The following is a 23141-nucleotide window of genomic DNA, read 5'->3' as shown; positions in this document are numbered from 1 at the left end:
CCCCACTTCACTTGACCTCTTCAGGTCATGGCTTTCTTCCATCCAAACCTACCTGTTTACTGTAGTTGCCTATTTGTTAGGGGGTTCGTTGGACCCAAAGTAAACATTTTTGGAGATGGCTAGCATCTGACATAATTTATATCTTATTCGCCATATGATCAGTTTATGACTTAAAGCACGGTTTTAAGAAAGTAAAAATAAATATCATGGGGCCATATACTATAAAACATGGCGAGGTGAGAGCACTGTTAATCAGTTTTGAATTAAGACGAAGGACTAATATTATCAAATATACAGAGCTCTCTGCTACAACAAAAACAGGAAAACGTCACTGTATGGGATAAAGATCAGATCTTGATCAATATTGAAGGAGATCAAGTGGGTGGTGATACAACTGTAGTTGGTCAGAGGGTTGGCCTTGTTTAATGTTTACCAATTTGTTAATTAGATGCTAAAGGAGCATGTTTGGAGTGAAAACAAATTAAGGATATTGTTTGTGCATATTATTGACACATTCAGAGTACTTACTAGTACAGTTCTATCTCACAAAAAGATTTGAGACTCCTAGCGACTCAAGTGTGGTCAGCATTCCTTACTTACCTGTCCCTGCTCTGTGTACAACCAAAGCACTCTGGATTTTAAGTCACTAGAGACACTTGGGAATTGTAAGCAATGATACCGGGTCACCATGATCACCGACTGACCACTTCCGGCTGTCAGGAAAATTATGAGACCGTATCGTAACCAGACAGATTATAATGGCGGTCTGCTAAGATGTATTCCACAAAGTTTGAAAATTTTGGCCTTGGTATCAACAACTACCTGACTTGTATGGAAGAACGAAGTTAACATTGTGAGCATGTACATCGGTCAATTCATTTTGATACATTTTCACATCATTTAGCTCGGACTGCCTGTCTCCTCTTAATACATGCACTCCAGTTACCAGTTGTTACAAAAAGTATGATGAACATATTCCACCACTTCCTTTCCTATAATAAATTCTGAATGATCTATAATTTAGAAGAAAGATCTATGTACACCTGCTATTGACCGCAATGACGTAGATCATCGGTGTGGCTTATATAGTCAGTTTATACTGTGGACGTTCATTCAGTAATATGTGAGCTGATCCATGAGTTCTGTAAGTTAACTTTGTCATGATTGCTTACCTTTATATTACCTTGGCAAATGTTATGACAAAGCACACATATACTGTATGTATTTGTGGTAATATTGTGCTCTTTCAACCCCCATTGGTAAAACTGTGTGCTGTGTACTGGTGAGATGTAAGTACAATAACTACTGTATATGAATCGTTAGCATGTATGGTGTGAAATGTACGCTATACCGTCGCAGTGTTCGCTTCTGTTTATTGGCTGCTTGCTGCAATTTGAATACAAGGGAAAACTGTGGTGTTTACATTCCATACAGCACTTTTTGTGGTTCATTCTTATTGGCAAACTATTAATCCTGCAAATGCAGCTGGACTCTTTGTACGAAAACATGTTCGCATTTGTGATCGATTACGGTTTATTCCCAATTTCCCAGAAATAATGTAGATCATTTAAACAATTGCTCTGTCTTCAATTTGTGCAAAGTTACCATTCTGTTCTTGTTCAAGCTTGACGTCATTAGGTAAGTTGAAATGCTGTTGGAAAGCCTGTTTCAAAAAAAAAGAAGAAAAAAAAGGCCCACTATGGGAAATAGTTAAAATTATTCTCTCCAGCTTCATTTTATCTTGAGGTATCGACTTGCTTACCTACTGTAGAGTAGATGTATTATCCTTTATGTTGAAACTGTGGGATATCTTCCAATTTAAGAAAACTCTGCAATCTAACAACCAAGCCATTCAGCAATGGACAGCATATTTCCTTCCTTAAGTCATTACCGAAACCTTTTTCACAGTTCACATTACTAATTCTTATTTACAGTCAATTTACATCGTGCAGACTGTAACGATTTTGATGGTAGGCCAAGGTGCAGTGCACATGGTAACTGAGCAATGTACTGTTAGTGTGTGAATTTGTGTATGTACAAGTACACAGTGATCATCCCAGATACAGTACTATAGTGGACTGTCAGTGTGTGCATACCAAAGACATATACTGTATGGGAGAATCTATGCAAAAGAGCAGAGAATTTTTTCCCCACTAGAGTAAGGATCAAACCATGTAACCCCCACAGGATTTAAATGCACTGGACTACATGGTGATCCCTAGAATATATTTCTTGGAGAGGGACAGGGGGGAGGGGGAAGGGGTGCAGCTGTGCAAGAATGTTACCAGTAGGGTAGATTGGAGGGCTAGTAGGAGACAGGAGACAGTAGGAGACAGACATCTTGTGTAAATACCCAAACCAGTAAGTTTGAGGTTTTGCTGGGATCGTCACCTACTGATGGCTACAGTATAGATACTGTACAGTTAGTTTGGACGAGCGCAGTATTCTATTAATTCTAAGCTTAGAATTACCATGCTCTTTTCCATTGTATATAATATCGCATTAATTAGTTACAATTCTTTACTTTGGTACCTTAAAGTGAAAAACATTACAGAACCAACATTATAGGCCTACAGTATGTGACCGAGATTTAACTAAGAGAACAAGTTTCCCAGCAAGCTAAGAAAAGTCTTAATATTCCATTTGGAATTAAAGATCACACTTTAGTGTTTATTCACACATATGCAAGGGGAAGACTTGATCAAGTCCAAACCTGACATCATTAAGAATCATTTGTGGTTCAATTTTTTTGTTTTTCTTTGTCGATTACAATGTTTATTTTCTGTAATGGTTAATGGGATTTGTAAATGCTGAATTGTAAATATGGACTCCTCTTCACATGACCTAAGGATGGCATTGGTTTTTAGTGTCAACGCTGCTAAAATTGTAACTTGAAATGCGAAAAAGAAAAACAAATAGAATTTGGGATCCTAGTGGCACTGCTGACATCACAGAAAATAAAGTTGGGATATCTCCCAGATGGAACAAGTTTTTTCTTAGCTGCTTAGGGGGGAGTTGTTCGCCACAAAGATCTCTGTCATATTACTGTAGCTAAATATGATGGTTGGGTTTTGAAGTCCCATTTGATTGTACTGTTCATACCTTTGTACTGGTCACTAGATATCAATTTGTATGTATGTGCATCTGCATATCATAGGCGTAGGAGCCTCATTTGATTTGGGGGGGCTGTAACGACTTGCCCGAAAAATATAACCAAAATTTTTCGCGTGCTCCGCGCGCGTTCCACATGTTAATGTGCATATAAATAGGCATTCATCGGTTATTACATAACATACCAATAACATAAAATCATTTTCCGTGTTATTACCCTTCCATATTGGTTAGAATTATTGGTGAAGTTGTTACAACAATAATGATAATAATAATAATATAAGAAAAACACATTGCAAATTCTTCTTCTTTCAGTAGGTGCCAGTGGCGGAGCTAGGGGTATTGGTCAGGGGGGAGAGAATGGTCTGTAGGGGCGCTTTTGACACTATCTAAGCGGAGCGCCACCACAGGTTGGCGCGGAGCGTACAGAAATTTTTGGAGTAAAGATACTCTCTAGATCGCCGGAAATTACCTTTTCCGGGCCTTGCTAATTTGCAGATTAACGAAGAATAAATAGGTGTCATCGCCGTTTGTCAGAAAATTGCACCAACAAAATGTGACAAATGTCAATAGGTATTTGAGAGCGCAATAATTGCGAATAAGTAAAAAGTGGTAAAAAGCTGAAAAGGGCGCCAGCAGTCCATTTGAGTCCGTCAGGGGGGCATCCGCCCCCCCCCCCCTCTGACTGTATGGACGCTCCGCCACTGGTAGGTGGCGCAAAATTCTCAGCATATTGCCCAAATTTTCACCCAAAAAATTGAAAAAAAAGCACAGCAAATTATTACTCTTCTTTCAGTATAGGTACCCGAAAAAATGCTCAGCATATTGCCCGAATTTTCACCCAAAAATTTGAAAAACACATTGCAAATTATTCTTCTTTCAGTAGATGCCCGAAAAATTCTCAGCATATTGCCGAATTTTCACCAAAAAAAAATGAAAAACACATTGCAAATTCTTCTTCTTCCAGTAGGTGCCCGAAAAATTCTCAGCATATTGCCCGAATTTTCACCAAAAAATTTGGTTGGGGGGGCTGCAGCCCCCCCAGCCCCCCCGCCTCCTACGCCTATGTGCATCTGTGACTATTGCAATATAAGTACTGTGTTAGTCTAGATATCTAGATAATATAGCCTACATGCATGGGTCATCCTGTTGGTCGTCATAGTGAGACTTTGAAGCACACTTCTATTGTGTGGTGGTGTATAGGCTGTACTTGCCACTCGAGTGATCATTATCAGTGTATATACTGAAGACACACAGTGCATGTAAATTGTACAGTACCTCACAGATGTGAGAGATGTGTATAGGAAAGCTGTGTCAACATACCAGAGTGTATTAGTCAAAGTTTACTAGACCTACATGTGATCATTGGGTCAATTCAATCCATATGTTACAGTGTATTTGTTGTTGTTCAGGATACCGTGGTCTTGGATCACTCTTGGATTTGTTTTCCTAGGGTGTCATAAGCAGACAGGCAGGTGATTGGGTTTTGCGAATCTGCCGTTAGATAACTCTTTGATTCTTCCTGGCAAATTTGCTTTGCAGCATCACTTCCTGGGTCGGTTGAGCTGTTAGTTTTGGAAAGGACCGATATTCCTTTCCCACAAACTTGTTTTTTTTGGGTGGACTTATTCCGATGACGAGGAGGCAAGCAGTGCCGTACTCGTGATAAGAATCTCGTTAGTTGCACGCTGCACTATGGGAAGGTCAGGATGGGTCCATTGTCCGATTAATTGCTCCTTAGTCTGGACCAGTATGTTTATAACCAGGACGTCATCATGATTTGTGTTTCCTCAGCTCAACATGAGACGCCCACGTGCTGTTTGAATTTGCTCAGCTCAGATCCTGGAGAGGATGTAATAACACTCCAGAGGGGTAACTTTTGTTTCAAAATATTGAAAAATGTGACTTCCACATTTTGGAAGAGTCATGTTACTCTAGAAAGTCAGTATTCAATAACAGCAGTGCCATATAACTTTCTGCACATTGCTTGCATCTTGAATTGTTTAATTAAACCAGTTCAGGAATGCTGCAAGTTCCTTATAGTTTGGGAGAGGGGATGGGGAGGGGATGGGGATGGGGAGGGGATGGGGAGGGGGATGGGGAGGGGATGGGGGGGTGAAAAACAAGACTGTCCAGTACTGCTAGTATTGAATACAACTTCTAACCTTCCGTTGATTGAATAAAGAAGAGTACTGTAGGAACATTTTAGTGGTCTTAGTTTCATAATTTCATCGAAAGGAGAAAGTAGAATATAAAACTACCTACAGTGTCATTCTTTTTCGTAGATTTTTTTTATTTTTCCATCAATGGATGTCAAATGTTTGTATGACAGAGATGATTCTCTTCTGAGCAATATTTTCCTGCCAAGACACTTTTGACACTTTAGTAGTACCTAGATCGGACATGCTTCTTCAGTAAAATTAGAAAAAATGAAAGTTTTACATTTGCTGTTACTTTTGCTTTAACTTCATCATGGGTAGCCAAGCTTATTTTAGCAATATTGTCATGGGATGCTAGTATCTAATGGCAGCAAAAACTTTATCACAGTTACCAACTGAAGAAGCTGCTTGTAGGTTTACCAAATGTTGTAGAAAGGTTCCTCCAGCCCCTCCCTGCCCCCCTCCCCCCATCTATGGTCACTCTTTCATTGAAGGTCCTTTCCAGCAGTTAAGTACTACATATGATACAGTGCAAGTAGCAACGGACGAGTCAACTTCAAAAGTAAGTCCCATACTGCACATAAAGGTAAACTATACTTGTTTGCCCGATGAAGCGTTTGTGCTGCGATCCAGTGAGACATTCTCCACTGTATCTGTTACCGAAGATAAGTTTGAACTGCACTGCTAATGTGGAGAATTATGACAGAGTGTGGCGCATGACACAAGATATTGACTGAGGTTCTGAATAAGGTGGCACTTGGACTCTCATGGAGAGATATCTGCTTAGAGACAGGCTTACAGGATACTCCCATGCATGCAGAGATTATTACAGTATGTGCAGCAAATAGCTGGATGATACCGTACTCTCTACAGCCAGCCGCAGAAACCAGAGATACCAGTTCACACCTCGGAGAGTGAAACAAAAACACCCATCTAACTAGTCAAGTCATGGATCATATGAGCAGAGATTAAAAAAAAGTGCAGACAACCTTATACAGCAAAAACCAATCTCATTGGTGTGGACTAATTCTTGGGAATTATCACATGATATGGGTCCCAGCAGGATGGCTTTAATGGGATCAGCTTTGGGTTTGAAGGAATCACCTTGCATCCTGATACAGTTGTTGTTTCCTTTCAGACTTTTCCAGTGACATCCTGATAGTTTTTTTTCTTTTTACGATGTAGACCCACATATCTTTATTCATGCACGAAATGTTGTTATCTGGTGCAAGCGAACTATGCCTGTTTTGCCATGATAATGTCCTACGGTATTTGATGCTTAAAACGTTAACACACACACAGTACTACTGTAGTCTGTAGGACAGTACTTTTCCCTGTCAAGATCATCATTTTGCTTAGTGAGCTGCTGCTCATGATCCACTCATAAATTCCTATTACAGTTTGAAAGAGAAGCGGCCCTAAATGTTAAAGTTGGTATCACAAAACAATTTTTATCTGGCACAAAATTATATAGTGATGACTTTATCAGCAGCTGTTGTGTAAAATGCATCTAAGTGGCGACATTTTAGTGTTGACAAGTTCTGTACAGAAAAGTGTCCAAAATCCACTGAAAAGGCTATCCTATATGCATGGCAAGGTTTTAGCATATTGACTTCGCTCCTGTCTCCCCACAGCCTTAGCACTCTAGTTCTACCGTGCCTAGAACAAGCTGGTAACCTTTTAACAGTATGCCCCCTCTAGGTTTGGACCCCTCCCGTCAATGCCCTTCCTTCTCATTCTACCACCCAAAGTGCCTAGACGTCCATTTTGTGTGTGAAATTTTTCCTATCTCTACTGTAGTATAACTACAGTACTAGGTTTAAAAAGTAAAAATCCTTCATGGTTTACATCAGAATGACTCTGGTCTATAGTTTTTAAGACATAAGGGACAGAGAGAGAGAGTTGCTAGCACCATCTCAACTCCCTATGTACCTCTAGTATGAAGGATGGATGGTAATATTCTGCCAGTGGTGATGTAATTTATGATTCACAGAATCCTTTCCCAGTGTACATCTGCCAGTTGTGATGTCTAGTTTAGTTTTGAGTCATTTTACGGAGTAATTACCCCCAAAAATTCTTGACAATGACATAGCATGAGTGAGCTAAGATCTCAGAATTAATACAGTTAGTGTGCCCGCCCCCACTGGTAATAAGCTAAACCCAATGGTCAAAGCCTGCTGAGGTAACCTTGGCCTTGTGGTTTAAGTCCTTGGCTACCCTAGAGGCTGAACCATAGCATCCAACTGGTATACCACTCTTCCTGTGGTGCTATAGTCATTCTGGTTTACCTTATGTCAAGTATAAATCAGTCGTGACTGTTTGTCAGATGTGTGCTGTTCTATAGAGTATATATACTACTGTGTGGTTTTAATGGCCATGTCAAAGTACTTTCTGTTCAGTTTGAACTCAGTGGTTGGATAGGTCTTGATTATATGACATACACAATATCTGAATGCAACAAATATTAACAGCCGGGATTGATGCCCAGTCATGGCCCATGTAGATATTGGAGGGAAAGTTGCTGAGGTTGGCCTCAGTGATGTTCAACAATTCTGATGGAAAATTAACTGAGGTGACATGTAATTTTTTTTAAGGGTGTGTAGTTGTGTACGTTTCCATATATTACTGCTGTGTTGGTGCAATAACCAATTAGGGAGGGGGAGGAGGGGTGAGGGAGAGGAGGGATGAGGGGAGGGAGGGGGAGGGAATGAGGGGAGAGAGGGGGGCAGGAGGGAGGGAGAGGTGAGGAGAAAGGTTCATGGTGAGATCTTAGACAGAATTATAGGTACCATAGGTACAACATAGGTACCGTTGGTGCTTACCTCATAAATACCTTGACATAGAAACAACAATTATATATTTAAAATATAAGTGTAGATGTATACAGTATATAGACATGAATATGAAAGGACCAAAAAAGAGGAAACAAAGAAGGAATGAATAGTTTCCTAGTACTGTTTACTGTTTCCTACAAGATTGCAAGCTTACACTGTAGGTGGAAAAGCATTGTCCACTCAGGCTTAGAATTTTTTTTTTTTTGGCAAACCTGCAAATTTCTAATTTAATTCAAGTAGAGAAAAGAAAATCCTCTTCAAGCAAATTTCAGTCCCTTGACCAGTGATGTGGATTAGTTCTAGTGCAAGCCATTATGGCCTACTGTATGTGGACTGTCCTAATCAATATCTCAGGAGATTTTAATCACTTCTTGTCTGCATGACCAAGTTGTCCATTTCTATCTGATTTGACCTAGCTATCCCGGATAGGTTCTGGTCAGCACAACACCTTGGGCCAAACAAGGACCAATGCACACGTGTGTCATAACCTCTAGAGACCCTTTAGTTTGAAAAGGTGACCGGCACCTGAGGGAAATGGACAAAAAAAAATGGTGCACTGTTTTAATAGTGACAGGGTGTGAAGAGGTCTTTCATTAGTGCTGTATTCTTCCTGTTAATTAGATCCCTGTAGCTGACGTTAATCTGATTATAAGGGCGAAAGATTGCAACGGAAGCTTCCTGTCAAGAAAGCAAAAGACCAAAAAAAAAAGACAAAACAAAATATAAATGAATGAAAGAAGAAATAAATAGAAACAAAAATTTGGATCTTCTCAACTGGTGAATATCTGTCATGAGAAGGAATAGCCAACTTTTTTGCTTGATTTTTGGGGGTTTCTATTTCGTGAAGATAATATTTGGAGTGGGCCTGCAAAAGTACATCCTGTTTTGATATTCATGAAGTTACACCCTAGATAATAAAAACCTATGGCAATACAATTGTCTGAAACTGATTTTGAACATGCGATAAAACTTGTTAGCTACATAGGAACAGTATCAGAACTGTTCCATTCACAGCGCGTTCTCCCTCACCTCATATAACCTATGCATTACCGTATTTACCTCGCTCTAGCATCTGGCAATTCTTTGTATGCGTGTATGGCCAAATTTGATAGCTAGGGACAGTATCAGAACTGTTCACTGCACACATTTACATTACCAGTATATACAGTATATGTATCCGGGAGAAATTTGGAAGGACAAAACTTGGATTCCAAGGTGTCTCCTATGCCCACAGAGGAAATTGGTAAGGAGGCTGGAGTTCAGAAAGACAGACTTGAGTTGAGATGGTTTTATCGGGGCTTAGACACTAGACTGGTTAAAAAGGAGGAACTCTTAAAAGAAGCTAAGATTGTATTTTACTTTACTGCATTCTGATGGACCTAGTCCTATAACCTACAAAAATTGGAAAGGCAGTTACAGAATATACTACGTGAAAAGAAATGGGCTGGTTCCCTTCTGGATCATATCCCCCCCCCCCCCCCACCTCTTCTCCTTCCAAATCTCTAACCTTACAGATTGATCTCCATTTCAGCATCCATTTTCAGATATTTACTTCACCACTCTCTTACCTACTTCCTCTCGCAACCTCATCACTCTTGCCCCTACCTCCTCTAGAGCGAACTGGTATATAAACTTTTTGACATTGGATGTAAATTTAGGTTCATCTTTGATGAATATCTAATGTGACATTGACATTTGGCATGTTACCATGGAAGGGTAACCTTTAAACTTTGTCACAAATCTTAGATTTATGTCATTCCTCACTTACCTGTCCCCTCTCAGCAATGAACCTTGCCTCTCGTGGATATCATGCTCATATAACGGGAAGATTCTTAGCTGTTTTTCGGATTCTGACGCAAGTTACTGTCAAGTCATCTTATTCTTTAGAGTTCCACCTTCTATATATAGATATCACTCAAGGGAGTAAGAGTAAGATAGGTAATACCATTACCATACATTCTACCACAAAGGAAACGTGGAAGAAGTTCTACCGAATCATCAAAGCACTTACCAACGTTTAAGCCATTTAATGAGATTGCGCTTTATCCAATAAAGCGCATAAATACCGCCGCCATTCAACTGAGCATGAAATTTTACCTCACCCCACAATTTGACAGGAGCGAAAAACCAATTAAACAGTGTCAGAATAGCCAGCATTTCTCCCCGAAGAAACCTACGGCTTTCACTTTTGCACCCCGGAGTAAAATTTCTCTCCGGTTTTCTTCTCATCTTGCGGCGTCCCTTTTCTTTTCTTTTTTCCAGTAAAAAACTGCGACGAGTTAAACCTTTTTTTTCATGTGGGTGCGTGCCATGGATACATAGGAATTGTCACCAGAGAGACAAAAAAAATATATATAAAAAATAGAGAATATGAAAGCAACAAAAAATACTGAAGATATTTGGGAAAACATATCAATAATTTCATAATCCAAAGAATATTTTTGTGACTGCATTGGTTTTTGGTTCCTTCAGGCAGTTTGAAACTATGATCATGCGAGAGTCCTTCCTATAGGTTATGAGCAGTGGATTTGTAGGCGTCTTTCAAATCCCATTCTCCATACGTAATGTAGTGCTGAGTGTAACTTTTAGCTGTGCAAGGGTAATATGGGCTTGGTTTTATTCTTTTCTAAGATCAATATGCAATATTAACTGTGTAATAGGGATCTAGTGGTGTGACTTGCAGATTATTGCAGAACTCAACTGTGGATATTCATTTTGTTAATAAATTCAAGATGAAATTGTAAAAGTTTTTGTAATGTTACTTGTTATGCTAGGAGAACATATTGAGCAGCACATTTCTTCTAATCAGGTTGCAATCATAAACTTTTTGATGTTCTGACCAAAGACATGCCATCTTTTTTTTCAAGTGATGAAAAAATGGATGCGAAAATAATGTAAACTGTTACAGGTATGTAAAGTCTGATTAATTTTTTCTAATTCGTGCCTGGTCTTTCCTTGATCATTTCTTGCATCATTTTGGGCTGGAATGTTCAGTGTGGCTAGTAATTTTATTGGGAAGAAATCTGTTCAAGAATATTTTGCTCGTCTCCTATGGATCGTTTCATAACTACTATACAGTATTCAAGCTCCTGAATTCCACTTTGTAAATTTCCACGAAATGTCCAAACCCCATTAGCTGCTTATCGTCGCAAATACTACAGTACACGTATGTTTACGCCAATAATATCTGGTGATAAACCAAAGATCAACGTTGCCAAAACCTGACCACTTTCTTAACTTGCCAATTCCTTTGTTTCAAAATTTCAGACTTATATATCACTACTGTAAGTCACCTACTCTGTGTGGTTACAAAACCTTTTACGATTTCCTTTTTCGTGAGACGACTGCCTACAATTCACGTTCTAGTGTACACATAATAGCGTATGTATATTGTGTTCGTTATAAAGTAAAAGCCTGATTAGAGCTTTCGTGATGTGAGCCCTTGACTTGTTTTTTTCTTCTTTTTCCCCCTCTTCCTTTTTTCCCTTTTCGTTTTCCTTTAGAAAAAAAACCCAGCGAATTTTGTCTGAATATGTACGATGTGTTGATAGCCCCTGCTGCACTATTACTTCCCTCAATGCATTGCTTTTAATTTGTGTAAAATCTGCCCTTCGAGGGTTTGTTCTCTTATCATCAAAATTTTGCTCAACTGCCGTGTACTTTCTCTCCCGAGCTCATCGTAGCCTCAAAATCTGCATCTCGAGCGTGCTTAGTTGCGACCAATCACGTCGCGCGCTGACTCGTCGTTATATACTCTTTCTGTGTAGTTGGCACCAAGATTGATTTCTTTCTGCGTGGTAATCAACTTTAACGGTAGTTGGCTTCGTCTTCTTCTATTCTCTCTCCTCTCGTTTCCCTCGCGATTGTGTACGGAACAGTGTGATGTCGCTCGACGCCGAGGCTTGGAAGAAATCTTTTTATGTTTTTTACTTTTTCGTCTCTACTTTAAGTAGTATCGAGCCTTTTGTTGGTATCCATAGGAGTGTGATAGGTGCGGTTTTCACAAGAGGAATTGATTTAGCTCGAAGCATGGCGAATCTTTAAAAAACAAAGCCCCATATATATATATATGCATCGTATGCATCTAAGTACACGGTGATTAATAGATGAGCATGGTGAAGGCGTACTTTGTGCACTTACATTATGATAATGACGGCAGTAGGCCATAATAAACACGGAGACCAACGTACGGAAATCAACAATGTCATAATAGTAATTACTGTTTAAAAAAAAAGAAAAAAAAACTCAAATTGGCAGCCATTTCTTGTTTTTCTTTATTTTTATTGTAAGCTTTTAAGTACGTATTAAATCAAGTTTTGCATGCGTGAAGCAAACTATATACATGCAAAGAATTACTCACGGTGGACTTATTGCTACATAATGTTGAGAGTTTTAATCACAAAGTTTGAAAAGAAAAGAAAAGAAATGGAAAGAAATGAAAAGAAAAGAAATGAAAAGAAATGAAAATAAAAGAGTAGAAGAAAGGTGGACAGGAAAAAAGGAAACCCACCCCCCCAAAAAAAAAAATTATTGACTGAAGAAGACTAGAACAGGATATACTTACTTTTTCCATTGCAAGTATTTTTTATCAAACATAAGTTTTTGCAAACAACTAACTGTATTAATATTCACAAGATATAGTTTCAAGGAGGGTTGGAGAAGTGATTAATAGGATGGGTAACAGCCAGAAACCGAGGGAGAGGGCTCAATTTGTTACTTAGTTAGGGAGTCCACGTTCAGGGATTAATTTATCCGTTAACCCATCGCCAAAAGCTATGCAAAGTGCTATACCACTGAGAAGATGGGTGGTGTTTTTTTTATTAAACAACACAGCAACCGTAGTATTATGTAAGAGTTCGTATAGACTTCAAAACTGCTACTATAATTAGGAACACTTAATTATTCACTGCATTATTCAGAGTTGAAAGTACTTAAATTTTGAGCATCGGTCTGACCGAAAGTATTAGTCTAGCGGGGGTGTCGGTCTAAACTCTGCTGCAACTCCTGGAGCAATCTTCTCATTTCGTGCTTCGCTACGTGCCACAAGACGGTTTAAATGGGAAAACTCCAACATACCATATATATTATAGCTCCGTTGTAGTTTGCTTAACCTCCGTGGTAGCACCGGTGATCTACATTTAAAGCCTAAAAAACAGAACCAAAACACTTCCTGTTCAGTTCGTGGAAGTTATCTGAAAATGTCGATCACAACTAAGAGTCTGTTTGAACATTGTTCTTCCACGAATTTGTTCCGTTAGATGCAGTTGGGTCAATTTGATGTATTCATGGAAAAGGATGTCCTGGTACAGTATTTAACCTCCAACCATATTCACTATAAAGAGGAAGTTTTGGGGTCGTCATGGAAACTATAATGTAAGGCCTAAGCCATATCATTCAGGATCTACTGTACTACCAAGTTTTGCAAAAAGTGAAAAAGCCAGCCAAGATTTGTCTCATATTGGTTTTTATGATCATTTAGGTGATGTACAGTATATATATTAAAGTGACCGGCTGCTGTTGTTCATATACATGGTTTTGCATACGTTTGGTGTATAATATAATATCCCTTTCAATATTGTCCATACATGTGGAAACTGACCACAATCGATCCTGGATTTGCACAAGAGGTAGTGAAACTGAAAGGAAAATGAAGATAATAATTAGGGCCGGAAAGAAAAGAAAAAAAGAAAAAAGCCTGTTCAAATGCATAGGGCGGTGTGGTATTACAGTGCATTCTAGTGATTGCTTAAACCAGTGGTTTCTATTGTTACAATCATAGGAAGACAGACCTTAAAGAACAAAGAAAAAACAGAAGCATAAGTACTACAAAAAAAAGTAAGTGGAAATCTTTAGCCTCTGTTTATCAAAGGAAAAGAAAAATGTGCTTGTTTTTTTTTTTCTTCTTTTTTTCCCCCTGCCATTGGGGGTATATTTATTGTTTTGTTTGTACTGTACATGTGCTTCAATACCCATTACAGTGCTTAAAGGCGATATCGCTGGTAGACTTTTTTTTGAGGGCGCTGGCATTATCGCGGTTTCAGCGAGGTTTAATGGGACCCCTATTAATCACGTGACCTCGGTGGCAAATTTAGATCAGTGAATAGCACAGGCAAGCGTATGCGTAACAAGCCCGTACCCATGCACACAATGTTATAACACAGCATTTCAGATTACTGTATTGTTTACCGCAAAGGATTTTCGTACGCGATAATTTGTTGTTTGTGTGCCTTTTGAGTAAAGAATACTGTACGATTTTCGTACAAATACATTCGATTAGACTAGAGTATAGTGACAATCATGGAAAAGGGATCAGGGCAAGGAGAATCGGGCGAAAGAAAACGACCTTATCCTGGAACGAGCGTAGGTTCAATTGGAGGAAAGCCATTGTTGCATGGACCTGACAAAAACAGCAGTGCAAAGGAACAACAGCGAAGAAGAGATGCCACGAAGATCTATCTTCTACGTTCCTACGTAAACTGGCAAATGGAGAAAGAACTCTACAAACATGTCCACGATTTGACTACTGTTAGCAACGCAGATTTCGAAGAACATTTGCTTCAGGATCACACAAAAAGGTAATGATTTGCTAAGCTAGGCTAAAACTGTATAGGGTAATACTAGTACATAGTAGTACTACAGGGTATTGTCCTAGGTAACTGTCAGTATTGCGAAGTACAGAAAACTGCAAAGTTCGGAAACCCCTAAGAAATACACGATTTCACCATTATAACCTGCAAGCGAGAGCCAATATCACTAAAAACTAGGAAGCTACAGTTATTTCCTCTCCAAAATGACCGTGCGCAAGTATGTACGTACATATCTGTCAATAAAATGAAGTTTTTGGGGTATTTTAAGGTTAGGTGTTCGAACTTCGCAGTGTCTATGCTATTGTATTTGTAACATACATGATTTGATGAGCCTAGGCTTTGTAACTAGGCCTATCATTCATTATTTTTTTCCAATGGACCTAGCGTATGCTAACCTTATCATACTTATCCTAGCACAAAATAGCAGTAAGTTGTATTACTGAGTCAGCATCATCACTGTTTGTGAATGCTTGTCATGAGGATACTGTATAGGCCGTGGCTATTCTTACCACTAGTGGTAACAATTATTTATAAACTATTCTTACGACAAAGGCAAATTCATGTGCTGTAAAGTAAATAAAGCAACTGCGTATGTAGTAGGGGTAACCCTAAACATAACCCTAAACCTCAATCCTAACCCTAACCGGAAGTTATTGTTACTCCTCGTTGTAAAATTAGTACTCCTTATCACTGGCGGATCCAGGGCCTTTGTTTGGGAGGGGCCAAGGTGGAAAATTTTTGGAAAATTTTCTATTGCTGAATGCCCTCAGATGCAATTTGGTGCCACAAAAGTGTACAATGGTGATGTCAATTTACTTCTAAAAAAATGTTTCCCAGGTGTAATTTTCTAAAATATTTATAAAACAAAGTTCCGATCATCTTTCTCAAGAAATTTTATTTCTCATAGGTTATAAATTTCTTACAACCAGCCTGTAACTGCAAAATGGTGTTAAACTGTAAATCCTCATGCTCATACATTTACATAGCTCCCAACTCTTGAGAAGGCAAATGCTGGTCCATGCCACGAATTGCCGTCCTGGGGGAGGGGTATAAGGGGAGGGGGTGTCCCCCTCCCCTTTTGAATCTTTTGGAATCCTGGTGATGCCTACATGTAAAATGGTGGCACTTAGAAAGGCTTTTGTCACCCAAAATTTTCTGAGAAATATGCATTTTTTTGTGTGTAATATCAATAAATTGAATAGTAGGTGATAATTCATTCTTTCCCGTTGCATGAAAATGTTCGCTGCTCGCCCCAATGAAAAGAAATATAGACTAATTTGAGGTTCAAATGATGCTGTAAAGGAGGTTTTATAATACTCTATTATGCTAAATGATAAAGAAATGATGGTTGCTAAGTCAAAATTTGATGCAAATTTTTTTTATGTATACTTGACAATTACAATGCGGTTTTTTCGGACGCTTGTGCGGGTCAGCGGGTTTGGGTGTTAGAATGCAGGTCTAATTCCCGCGAATTGCGGGTCAGTTGGGAGCTCTGCATTTAATTTTAAACCAGAATACGAAATGGTTTAGACTAGTCTACCACTGCTATTCCTCTCGATTTTTTTAATTTCCAATCATATGATTTAGCGGATGTTCAGAAACACTTTTTGGCTCACCTTTGGGGGGGGGGGGCATGGCCCCCTTGGATCCGCCAGTGCTCCTAATCATAAAAATAGCAACTGCCCTTGCGTATCGGAAATTATTCTTACGACTAGTCGTAAGAATAGCCACTTTGTACTGTATGCAGTTAAAAATTAAAATATCCTTCCTAAAGAAGACTGACAGGGACTGGGGGTATTAAGTTTCACTCCTCATATTTATGCCATGGAAAGCTGGGCCTTCTCATCACCAAAAAGTAAACTGTTTTTGCCTCAACAAATTGATGGAAATATATTTTCTAACCACTAGGCCTAGGTGATCTGTTCATCCCCACCCCCTCCAGGTTCTAAATTGTTATCAGCTGTCCTTGTTTGAAGAATAATTCTTGTGAATGAGCATTTGAAGAAAAGCCTCACCTATGCCCAGTCATAATTAACTAGGCATATAACATAGGACTAAGACCTATAGTATTAGTAATAAGTATCTGAATTTAGTGTTCATAGTAACTGTATTCCCTAATTTTGTAATATACACCAGTGAGGAAGGCCTACTGTGCTGTACAAGTACAACCACATGGATCTGCAATTTTTCCTATAAAAATAATGCATCTACATAAATAATTTAGAATCACTCCTTTTCACACCGCTGCGTATGCAACTAGACCTTAGGTTTTTCTAAGGTCAGCCACAGCCAGCATATATGCAATCATTTGGGCAACAGTGTGTTATACTGTTATCTACTGACTGTCTGTCCATATTCCAGCAATCATGTGTACATTTCTGTGTTTGGGATTTTTGAAGGAACCCAACTGCTATGCAAGAAATTAGGTAAATTAGCCTCACAAATTGAGGGACCATAGTACATATAGCTATACCTATATAAACCTTTATATAGCCATGCCTGGAGGTAAGAAAGTACCAGTTTTTTTGTGTAGGCCTGATGCTCATACTTTATGATGCTGTGCTAAGTTATCATATTTTTTATATATAGTCAGTACTATGCTTGTTTTTGTTCAGCTTCTTGTGAATGATGTGATGTTTAGTGTTCAAAAATTATAATATCTATTAAATTTGGTGGCCGAAACTATCGATTGTGGAGAGTAATCTAGCGTTAAATTAATGGTAGTCTGAAATCAAGCTATTCATGTAAACAGGAATTTTTCACAATGGTGGGCTTATGTCATGGAGTAAGCTAGCATCTCAATTCTCACTCATGAAACCAACTGCTCACATAAACAGGAAGCTTACACAGTAGGTAAAAAATGAGTGTACATCAAACTTTGATCAAAAGACTGGACATCTTTTAGCGATATGAAACCAATCAGTTCACTAAGGCAGGAAGTTTACATAGTAAATTTTACATTGACATGTGAGCTCAAAGTTGTTGGGCAAGCAGTTGGGCACACAAAATTATCCTTACAATTCTTGAAAGGTACCGCGGTTTATGGATATGTTGAAGAAGAGTATGAAAGAATATCTCATCCTTATCTGGGTTTAAATCAATGTGGGTTAACAATATGTTATTATTGAAATCTGCCTAAGTGTTTGTTTGTTACTTTTCTCTTTCATACTTTTTCTTGGGTAGGTATGATAAAAACATGTATGTTTGTAATGATTTGGTCATTACCAGATTCATTACGCATACAATTAAGCTTGGGGTGCACAGTAAAATTACTGTTTCAGTTATATGATTTACGGACAATTTTGTTTGTTTCATTGTATAGGTTTCAAATGCATCTTTTCCGGAAAGATGCTGAAAGTCAAACAGAGGCATTCTCAGCAGCTGTCACCACAGAAAGATCAGTTGACACTCAGAAAGGAGAAGGTAAATTTATATGTTTATCCTTGCATGAATTACAGACTGGAAGAGCAGTGCTAATCTTATCTGATCTGATGTGATCAGAAAAATAATACAATTTCATTCTCATTAAATTCCAAAAGAAAAGAAAAAAATGGTAGCATATTGCTCATCAACTAAAAAGCATACATGTGTATGAAAATTGATAAAAGTAAGTGGGCCTGATATTATCAGGATCTTCTTTAGAGGCAAACTGACTAGTAACAGTAAATTCAAGAGACACAATAGAGCCTGGAACAGAGAGGACATGGTGAACACAAAGAAAGAAGTTAATGGTGTATTGAACAAAAGGAGTCAGTGAAAGCAGAGGTATTTAGATAAACTGTGCTAAACTGCGTACAAAGCGAGGATTAAGTAAGGAGAGAGGACGAATAAACTATAGCAGAATACAGAGATGGAGCAGGATAAAGTTAGTCATGTCCTTCCTGTATATTGAGCCCATTCAGTTGAATGGTGCTAGGGCATTCCGTCCACTCACTCTATCTCTGCTGTGGTGTACTGTGTCTGAGATGGTTAAATACGAATTTAGTTACCTGTTGGGACATGTCTTTAATGGTATGATTGGGCAGCTGAAAGTGTTCCCCTACTGGAGTCTCCATTTTCATGGTATTGAATTGTGACTAGAACTGCTTCTTGAGGGTGGTCTTGGTTTCACCAACATACTTGTAACTTCAATGTCCTCTAAACTCAATGACACCATTTAAATTGAAATATCAGTTTCCAGTGCTGCATAAGTGTGATAAGTTCTAAACAAAAGGTATATTTTTAGTCACAGCCATAGAAGCTATAGCAGGATACTTGCAATCTAGTAACTCTTGTTTTATGAAATCTCTACAGATACACCTGATCCAGTTACTTCAACACCTCTCAAGAAGCCATCTGCCAATGTTCTGTCCAATGTCACCAGTAGGATTAGATATGGAGCAGCATGGGAGAGAAACCTCAGACTATACGAATACACATTGCCACATTTACATGATCCTGAACAAAAGAGATCATACATATGGCAGGGACAAGCACTTTTCCCAGACATTTGTTGACAGGTTGTGCGACATTCACAAACGTTGGATTAGCAGCTATTGATACATCTGCATCTCCAGATTGAGATAAATTGCTTTCGTCCATTTTGTTCGATAGTAGCTATGACTGTGAATCAGGAGCTTGGCCACCCTCTAAGTCAAGGTGGGCAAGGTTGGGGAAATTCAATCAACGAGTAACAATCAGAGAATGGCCAGCTTTATATTATTGTATATAGGCCTACACGCACAGCGTGTATACATATCTGTATCGGTTTATTTATACTGGTGTTCATTTCCGTTGCCAGGAGGGGATATGATTTGAACGTGGGGGAGGGTGTGGGGGGTGGGGAGGGGGTCCCATTTGAAGTGTCCAAACGATGCTAATCTTTACATCTATCTTCTTGAATCACATGTACCCCTATCGACACGATCAATCAGTCCTGTCTCTCACCTCCTCTCATGCACTGGTGTATTTATTTCCTGGCAAGATAACAGTTAGGCATAGTAAGGGTCAGAGATCATCACAACTTAAAGAGTTGTGCGAGTCCCTGTGGTCTCTTACATCCTGGTAGCAGTAGAGAGAAGAAGCCTAATAGATCGGAAACCATAATCATCTTCTGTTGTGTCTTATTTTCCAGCATCCTTGAAACATTATATCCTTCGCCTTTGATTTGTTGATGTCATAAAGCTGTATTTATGTTGTGCATTATTTAATTCCAGTATTTAGATTGTATATTCTCCTTGTGTATTTGACAGTATCCCAGTGATCTCAATTTTTCTGCTCTTGTTTTTTTTTCTCTGTACTTTCATATCATATCTATCTCTACCCATAGCCTCCATCTCCACATTTTCTTTACTTTCTTCCTCCATCCCTTCATCTGTCTTTCACTCTTCCTTTTTTTGACCTCTTTCCTCCCCTCAGTTTACCCTGTATGTTTTAGTTTGCCGACTCACCGCCCCCCCCCCCCCGCATCTCACCCCCAAAAAAGTTCACAAGGTTGACAAGTCTCCCCGTGCTAGTCCCAAGCTATACACCCTTGTTGTGGTGACCGTTCAATATACTTGGGGATCAAATGGAAAGCCTCACCCCCACCCCTTATTCCCAGCGTAATAAATCGGCAAATGGAAGATTATTCAGAGTTGTTCGTGATGGTTCAATGATCTTATAGTCAGGCATAGGCCTATATGGTTCTCTTTGTCCTTCATTGCCGTCGAAGTTTGAAATGAATTAATCGTGCTAGGAACTTCCGGGCAATGTTTAATTTTCTGTGGCAAGAAAAAAAGCTTCCCCCAGTCTCTCCTGGTTGACATATAGAGCCCGTACGCCTATATGGTCACACAATAGTATAGATAAGTATGATCCATGCAGACAGCTAGTATGTATTTTTTTTAATTCAATCCAGTTTCAGTTAAAGTTTCGAGTTGTAATTCGAGTCAGTCGTGATGAGGTGCCCCATGGTGGAGCTGGGTAACCCACCCCAACCCCGTTGCCGACTTTCTGGCATTTCGTTGGGAGCCGTTCGGAACAAGAAGCAGGATAGTCAATTCTGGGAGTACAGTACGCTGGAAAGCAATACACTGACGTGATTTAGAAAAAAAAGTTTTTTGCTTTGACGGCCGATGCTCATCGAGACACTTTTCAATGGAAATAACTATTAGTTTATTGTTCATGTACTTATTCCCTTTTTGCCAGTCCTTTCTAAAGAGGGTGGAGCCGCCCCTTATGGCAACGTATTTTCCTTCCCTTTTCCGTTCAAGTTTCGTTATTTTTTAATTCGGGTCAAAGGGGTGCAAGGACAGGGTTTACGTGCACCGGTTAGGAGGACAGGGTGCAGGTAGGGCAAGTGCTCTGTGATCGCCTAAAGGGCCCGTTGCCAGGAGTTCAAAAATAATTAAATATACATTTTTATCTGTATATGGTATATGACATAAAATGCTTTGACTTTCCCTCCTGATATATAACTAAAATTTATATCTAAAATACAATGTAAGCTGTGACTCTGTCTATGTATAATTAATACCTAAAGTGGCTGAAATAGCAATTGCTTACACATGACGGACTTGACTTTACGTTTGATACCCAATAGTTTGTAATCATTTCAGTCAATTTTTTCACTCATTCGCGTTTGTCTTTTTGTGACACCAGTCAGCGTGAATCAGACATAAAGCTCATAACTATTAGTTTCTTGAGCTGTTTCTTGACTTCGACTGCTCACCATGTAGGCCTAAAAGAGTAAAAGCAGGGAACTGCTAGAGTAGCAGCTCCCTGGTCAAACTATTACGCCTGATGCAAAGCTCGACCGTAACTTATACTGTACAGCCCATTAGTTGTGAAAAAGTTCTGAACGTAAAACAAAGCACAGAGTTTTGTATCACACAATACACACGAAAACGCAGCGTAATACCGCACATTACTGACCAGGGAGTTGTTCCATAACAACTCCCTGTACTGCCACAGACAAGAAACTATGCAGGAATTTCGCCAAGGCCACCGTTCAAGTAACCGAACCCGTTTATTGCTTACTAGCCGTAAATACGGGATTGGTGAGAAATTACGAGACAACAGGATGAACCGGTAGAGGGTAGTATTGATATTATTTTTGAATCGGGTGGTGTGAAGGACAGAATTTACGAGGAAATTACGAGCGATCCCACCTTTAACAGTACCCTGTGGTTTTTATTGTCAAAGGCCTACCTCACTGGGGTGCTATTTTTCTCTGCTTTCATATCCCTAGGACTGCCTGCCTGGTAGTCCGAAAAGAGATTATAGCAATGTGCGTTGTGGATCTATAAACCCCAACAAATACAGTGTGAGAGCTGGCCCTGTGGTTCTTGATGTCAGTTGAGGGCAATACTGCTAAACAGTAGGTCTTCTGCTGGGATAACTTACAGTCAAATGGAATCAGATCCAAAGAACAAATAAGCTTCTCTTTGACCTTTTATAAATCACCAAAAAAATGGCAGGGATCAAATCTGGTATAAACATCAGATCTGGGTTTTTGTGGGTATTGGTAGGTTTAAAATACCATGTACAATCAAAACCAGAAGGACTGGTCATTAACTGTCATTCAAAGTATACTGTATACAGCTTATATTATGATTATTATTAATATTATAATTATAGTTAAATGTGACTGAGTGTACACATGTTAACTTGTACACAGACATTATATCAATAGAGTAACACTTGTATTCACCTATAGTATACACATATAAAAACTATACGATACAGAACAGTAGAGTACATATATATGTGCTTATTACAAAGTAGGTCTGAACAGAACATGTATTAATTTATCAATTTAATGTAACACAAATGAAGAACTTACAATATTACATACCAACCACCCAAGATATATCCTCTTCCTCCTATTTCTACAATTTTGTGGGGGTAATATGACTGTATTGAATATAATTTGTGAATATGACATGTACCCTCATTTGTGAACAACCATATACCCCCACAATTGCTCAGATGGATGTAAACAAAAATTTCCTAATAAACTTTTGCATTGTTAGATGATTTATGTATTAAACTGTTGCCAACTACCTAGTGTCATATCACTTGAAAATATAATTTCTTAAAAAGAAAGAAAGAAAGAAAAAAAAGAGAGAAAAAAAAAGAAGATTGTTTAATAAGTATCAGCATCCGTTGTACAAAAGGTTTTAACTTTGGGAACTCTGTGCGTGTTTATTTTTAAAAACAATTATGAACTAGAACTGCATTCCCCAGCAAATACGCAGTATTGTAGAGTGCGTAAAGTGCTTGCAGCATTAGAAAGAACTTTTCGGTTGTTCATGGTGTCATTTTTTGGGCAGACAACACACCAGGGAGAGTAGTCATGTAGGTACCTACCAAAGTGAGGGCGCTTGTGAGCGCCGTGACAAGCTCAGAATAAGTTGGCTACGCAGCTAGCCTCTGAAATCTGCAAATGTACAGAGAGTCAGAGACTATATGAAACGTCCAGTCATGTA

At 38.9% G+C, this 23141-nt stretch overlaps 2 protein-coding genes across 6 annotated transcripts in view; both read left to right on the top strand.

Moving 5' to 3' along the window:
- The window catches only part of LOC139980264 (zinc finger SWIM domain-containing protein 5-like), a 78785-nt gene that overhangs the window by 7267 nt on the left and 48377 nt on the right, over nt 1-23141 (top strand). The window lies entirely within an intron of this gene.
- Nucleotides 14091-21186, top strand: LOC139980278 (uncharacterized). 4 transcript variants are annotated; one of them, XR_011797503.1, is made up of 3 exons: nt 14091-14912; nt 18014-18114; nt 18985-21186. XR_011797503.1 is itself a non-coding variant. In XM_071991832.1 (3 exons), exons 1-3 carry the CDS (start codon nt 14895-14897, stop codon nt 19185-19187), a joined length of 318 nt encoding a protein of 105 aa, XP_071847933.1. In that variant the 5' UTR covers nt 14091-14894; the 3' UTR covers nt 19188-21186. The 4 variants fall into 4 exon arrangements, 2 of the variants coding, with proteins under 2 accessions (XP_071847933.1, XP_071847928.1); XM_071991832.1 differs by having other exon boundaries at nt 14091-14908; XM_071991827.1 differs by having other exon boundaries at nt 14091-14679; nt 18985-21182.

Source organism: Apostichopus japonicus, chromosome 2 (assembly GCF_037975245.1).
Source record: "Apostichopus japonicus isolate 1M-3 chromosome 2, ASM3797524v1, whole genome shotgun sequence".
Taxonomy (NCBI): Eukaryota; Metazoa; Echinodermata; class Holothuroidea; order Aspidochirotida; family Stichopodidae; genus Apostichopus; species Apostichopus japonicus.
This window is presented reverse-complemented; position numbering and strand designations above follow the sequence as displayed.

Coding starts and splice junctions, on each gene's coding strand:
- LOC139980278 (XM_071991827.1), top strand. CDS start 14,402: ATGGAAAAGGGATCAGGGCAAGGAGAATCGGGCGAAAGAAAACGACCT. Junction 14,680..18,013: donor CTTCAGGATCACACAAAAAG/GTAATGATTTGC, acceptor TTCATTGTATAG/GTTTCAAATGCATCTTTTCC. Junction 18,115..18,984: donor TGACACTCAGAAAGGAGAAG/GTAAATTTATAT, acceptor AAATCTCTACAG/ATACACCTGATCCAGTTACT.